The sequence below is a fragment of the Nicotiana sylvestris genome, chromosome 7 (genome assembly GCF_000393655.2).
Source record: "Nicotiana sylvestris chromosome 7, ASM39365v2, whole genome shotgun sequence".
Taxonomy (NCBI): Eukaryota; Viridiplantae; Streptophyta; class Magnoliopsida; order Solanales; family Solanaceae; genus Nicotiana; species Nicotiana sylvestris.
The window spans coordinates 3,848,129-3,853,889 of record NC_091063.1 but is presented as its reverse complement, the minus strand read 5'-3'; the positions used below and the strand labels follow the sequence as shown (position 1 = coordinate 3,853,889).

General features: G+C 35.4%; 1 protein-coding gene across 1 annotated transcript; it reads left to right on the top strand.

Annotated features, from left to right (window-relative positions):
- Nucleotides 1-242: 242 nt before the first annotated feature.
- On the top strand, nt 243-5,190 carry LOC104247978 (nucleosome assembly protein 1;3). Its single transcript, XM_009804150.2, has 12 exons — nt 243-440; nt 565-608; nt 716-811; nt 3,165-3,257; nt 3,348-3,438; nt 3,524-3,585; nt 3,682-3,866; nt 3,963-4,140; nt 4,230-4,273; nt 4,425-4,632; nt 4,724-4,741; nt 4,834-5,190. Exons 1-12 carry the CDS (start codon nt 395-397, stop codon nt 4,900-4,902), a joined length of 1,134 nt encoding a protein of 377 aa, XP_009802452.1. The 5' UTR covers nt 243-394; the 3' UTR covers nt 4,903-5,190.
- Nucleotides 5,191-5,761: the final 571 nt, after the last annotated feature.

Sequence of the window (5,761 nt, the reverse complement as noted above, 5' to 3'; positions counted from 1 at the left end):
TTGGTTCACACTTAAATTATGCTTTAAATGAGTATTTTCTGATATCAAATAATGAATAAATGTCTAAGAAGGTTATATAATGAAAATCCTTTTCTTAACATAAATAAAAAAGCAAATTAGGAGAAAAATCTAGGAGCAAGAAAGAAATAAAAAGGAAAAAAAATTAGTATATTCGCATTTAATTTTATAGCCTACCAAACACAGCCTTAAGTAGAGTCAATATATTGGACCCAGTAAGATGCTAGGTTTTCTGACAGAGATGGAGAAGAGTACTAAAAGAGCTTAAATTTGGGCGCTTAGCCATTTCTCTCTCTCATCTCTTTCCCCAATTCTCCTCCCCCTGTTTTTAGGGTTTTCTCCTTTGGTTGCTTCTTCTAGTTTTTGAGCTTCCATAATGAGCAACGCTAAAGATAACTTCAACGTCGCCGATCTTACTGCTGGTAAATACCTTATCTACTTAAATAGAATCCTATAGTCTTATTTCCTTGTTTCTCTTCATTTTTGTTGTATTGGGTTTGAATTTCTCTTAACTGAACATCTTATTTTTTTTTTTTTTTTTTGTAGCTTTGAATGCTGAGGACAGAGATGACCTTGTTAATGTTCTCAAAGTGAGTTTTTTTTTAGTGCATCTTTTCTGTTCGTTCTTTGTTTTTGCTTTATGGAGATTATTGCTATGCTCTGAACTGGGTGTCATATTCGTGGTTTGTTTTTGTAGAATAAGCTACAGGGCCTAACTGGGAAGCACTCAAACGTGCTAGAGAATTTATCTCCCAATGTTAGAAAACGAGTTGAGGTTCTTAGGGAGATTCAGGCAAGTGGTATTCTTACCCAATGCTGTTTAAATATGTTCTTTCGTGGTACCGTGCCGTTTTTAGCAAATCATTTCGTATTTGTTGTTTCAATGAAGTTCTAAAAGCCTATGTTATGTGCCTCTTGCCAAACATGGTTCTTGTTAATGATTGTGATAACTGTTATCCTATTAGACATTTCAATTCATTTATATGGTTCAGAAAACAGATATCGGAGTTTGTTTGTTTTTCTGCAAGTAATAACAAAAGGTTGCATAACTGTTATCCTATTAGACATTTCAATTCATTTACATGGTTCAGAAAACAGATATCGGAGTTTGTTTTTCTGCAAGTAGTAACAAAAGGTTGTATGAGGTCAACCCATCTGTTTAATACTGGAGTAGTTGATAGAAACTGAAAAGATCGGGCCTTTCTCAATTTCCTAGTTTTCTCTTCGGTCTCATTTGGTTCTTGAAGATCTTCATGTTTAAGTTGAGTTGATGAAATTTTTAGGTTGGTATGTAAGAAATTTTGATATTCAAATGATGGGAAGTTGGTTATTCTAAAAGAAAGCACAAATTGTAGATACTAAATTGCAGCAGGGACCATGCTCTCAAGTTTCTTTTATGCCGTCCAACATTCTGACTGACCTATACATGAAAAGTCAGGGGTGGGTGGGTTGGATTTGTGGGAGTGGGAGTCCAAGCGGTATTGATTATAGAACTTCTTAAAGATTATATTGATTCACCGGATGTTAGTGGTTCAATGGACCACATTTTTTGCCTAATAATAAGCATCATCTCACTAGAGGTGAACATGTTTACTCCACTTTGCCGTTGGAACCTGAACCCGTCTAATGGATGTATAGGTCTTTGGCTCAGTCGTGTGGTAATTATCCCCTCCACCATCTGTTTGGGTACAGTCTACAGTGGAGGACCTGGAGGTTACTAGGAAACAGATGGAGTAATATAGTACCATTCACAATACTATTTGCTTTGACTCATCTGGTGCACTGTGCACTAGTTTCCAAATTATGTTCAAAATTTATGAGAGAGCTGAGGGAAGATCTTCTTCCAAGTAATGCATCAGGATTCAGAGGTGGCTTAACCCCCAGGCCACTAAAGCGGCCGCTTTAGGCCTCACAAAATTAGAGGCCCCAAAGCTACTATTTTTATATGTAATTTAAATATTTATTGTATTTATTACTCCTATTAAATAGTGATTAAGAAATTTTTTACAATCATCTTTTGCTACCTTGTCACCAATCATTAATAACATGTTTTATATTTTGTGTGTTGTCTTTTTTTTTTTTGGAACTGGTTGAGAAAATTCAAATGAAAGTGCAAGACAATTAAATTTGTAGTTACTTTCTAGTTCTTCTTACTGCAACTAGAATAAATTTTATTTATAACTTAACTTTGTAGAGTATTTCTTTCAAGATCTATGTACGCACACTTCAAGCTATTAGATCGTAAAAAGCTATAGTTAGTTTATTTATCATATTTGTAAGTACAAATTTTCACATGATTGTTACTTTGGGCGGCAATGCTATCCAGTAAGTTATGTTGACGGTCATGTGAAAAGAAAAATTCAAAACTAAACTTAATAAAATCTTATCAAAGCTTAGTAATATTTATTTCAACTAAAATTAAAGGGGTTGGTTACATCATCAAGATGAATTTGCATCTCTTAAAGTAAAAAGAATAAACTTCAACAAAAATATCTAAAATTATTAAACAAGTTTAAGGCCTCTTACTATGGTTTGGCTTTAGGCCTCCATTATTATTGAGCCGCCTCTGCAGGATTCGATGTTGCACCTTCTTCCATTCTTTTCTGGATGTGGAGTTCTTTAATAATCCTAAGGGGAAGTCCCTCACAAAATGTTCTTCCTTCAATTTCAATATTATGTCGCATGATGAGCGAATCGGAAACCAGAGATTTACATAGGTTCTTGGAATAATTCCACTGGTTTCACTAGGAATGGCCTTATTAGTGATGGTTGAATACACTATATCTGACTACATGAAAGTTTCTAGCCTTTCAGACTCTGCTAAATGTAGTTATTTCAAGGAAAACCCAAAAAAAGAAAAAAGAAAAGGGGAGGGCGGAAGCAGCATCTGCAACTCATGGCGATCCTTGTTTTAAAAGAAAATGCAACCTCGGGTGGTCACCAATGTTGCCTGTTATTCAGTGCATTACCTCCTCGGTTAACAGGATGTCCTGTGCATTAGCTGCCTAATTGTGTTTCAGTTGCTTTTTAATTATCTTTAGTATCTAGATAGTCACCTATTTGTTTTTCTGTTAGATATTGTGTCTTATCTGATTGTGACTTTTGTGTCTGTTGATGTTGATTTGTTGTCATCATGTTAAACACAGACTCAACATGATGAATTGGAGGCAAAGTTTTTTGAGGAGAGAGCAGCCCTTGAAGCCAAGTACCAGAAGCAGTATCAGCCCCTTTATGCAAAGGTCTGCTGTATTGCTTCACTTACCTCTTTGCATCCATCGATACTGTTTCCTTGATCAATAACTGAACTTAACTAAAGTAAACATTCGCAGAGATCTGAAATTGTTAATGGAGTTGTTGAAGTTGATGGTGAGGCAACTCAGACTGCTGCAGCAGATGAGGAAGAGGATAAAGACTCAGTCGGTATGTTGATTATCAATTTTCCTTGATGGTTGCTTTATGACGATCAGTATTATTGACAAGCTTTTGTCTCTTTCCTTTTATATAGAGAAAGGAGTTCCTGATTTCTGGGTCACAGCAATGAAGAATAATGAAGTGTTAGCTGAAGAGGTCAGTTGATGATGAGTCGTCTATTCTTGTTCGTTAAATTTTCTTTAAAAACTAGCCAGAAAATTGCATTAATCTGGTCTATTCTTTGAGTTATAGATTACTGAGCGAGATGAAGGAGCTCTCAAATTTCTCAAGGATATAAAGTGGTCTAGGATTGAAAATCCAAAGGGTTTTAAGCTTGAATTTTTCTTCGAGACTAATCCCTACTTCACAAACACTGTGCTCACCAAGACGTATCACATGATTGATGAAGATGAACCAATTTTGGAGAAGGCAATAGGGTATGTCACCACGTCATAATCGGCAAGCAAGGTTTCTTCATCTGATCATTGTGATTATTTTCCCACCATGGCTTCTTATCTCTCTGAATTTTGTAGGACCGAGATTGAATGGCATCCAGGTAAATGCTTGACACAAAAGATTCTGAAGAAGAAGCCAAAGAAGGGGTCAAAGAACTCCAAACCTATCACTAAAATAGAACAATGTGAAAGTTTTTTCAACTTCTTTAGTCCACCTCAAGTACCAGATGACGAAGAAGATATTGACGAAGATGCTGTATGAAATGTTCTAGTGGTTACATTACGCAAACATACACAAATGTACAGTTTAAAATGGTTTGTAACTCATCTTCTTTTCTTGTATAGGCTGAAGAACTTCAAAATTTGATGGAACAAGACTATGATATTGGGTAAGCCAAGCTGAACTAATCAATTTGCTAAAGCACATGAGTGTGATTTTCTGGGATGTGGATGTTACAAATTTAGAATATAAACAAACTAAAATGTCAATTATATGTTCGTTTTAGTATTTAAAGATCCATATGCTTATGATTTATGCAGGTCAACTATCCGAGATAAGATTATTCCACATGCAGTTTCATGGTTTACTGGGGAAGCTGCTCAGGATGAAGATTACATTGACTTAGAAGATGATGAGGATGAAGAAGATGATGAAGATGAAGATGAGGATGAAGAGGATGAGGAAGAGGAGGATGAAGATGAAGATGATGACGACGAGGATGAACATGTTACAAAGACCAAGAAGAAGGTAATTGAATTGTTAGTAACACGAATATCATTGTTAGTTGAGATGTCCATTAGTACTAACTATTTTCCTCTCTTTGTTTCAATCATCACAGTCATCTGCTGGGCGCAAGGTATAATCCATTTCTTTTTATGTTTGCTGAAGTTTACTTCATCTCCTTTATAAACAACCTCTGACATGCTTACTTATTTCTCGTCTATGCAGAGGAGTGGAGGAGCACCTGCAGCTGATGGTCAGCCCGGTGAGAGACCACCTGAGTGCAAGCAACAGTAGCCATTTGCTTGGAGCTGTTTCAAAATCATGGTCTTGAAAATTGGATGGTGTAGTGAAGAGATTGTGCCATTGGTTGTTTGTTATATATGGAGTATGTTAGAACAATTTATTGAGTCATTTTTCTTTTCTTTCCAATATCTTCTGGTTTATACTTTACAGTTTACCCTTTTTGTAGTGTGGGTGAGATGCAAGTTGTGGTAGAAATAGTGAGATGTGTTATGATTTATTAAATTGTCATGGCTTCAGAAGTTGATTAAAACTAATCTTCATTACAGGGTTTATTTTCCAGGTTCTACTGTATTAAGTTAATGCTTATTTTTCCCAATTAGCTGGGAACAGTCACTTGGAAATTTAAACTCCTGATCTCTATTTCAACGTTTCTTTTATCGGATCTGTTAAAAGGAAAAAAATGGTGACACAAGAAATAATGTACTTTCTTTGAATAACATTGGATAAAAGAAGATAATAGAACAGTGTTAGTCTTTTAGAAGGAAATGATTTTGCTCTTCCTTTGTTAACATCCTCTTTTTTTGCATTTCCGTGAAGAGCATTTACAACAATAATATATCCGAGTGTATTCTCACAAGTAAGGTTTGAGGAGGGTAGAGTGTACGAAGTCTTTACCCCTATCTTTGAGAAGGAAGAGATGCTGTTTTTGGTAAATTCTCGGCTCAGGAAAAATAAATAAAAGAGACAATAACAAGCAAACTAAATCTGACAACTGAAGCGATAATACAAAACTAACACTCAGGAATGCAAATAGAAAACTGAAACAAAGGCAGAAACAAATAATAACTTACAGACATCGTGAAGAGCAATTAACAAACTATAATGTTCGAACGGGAACTCGATCGAGTTT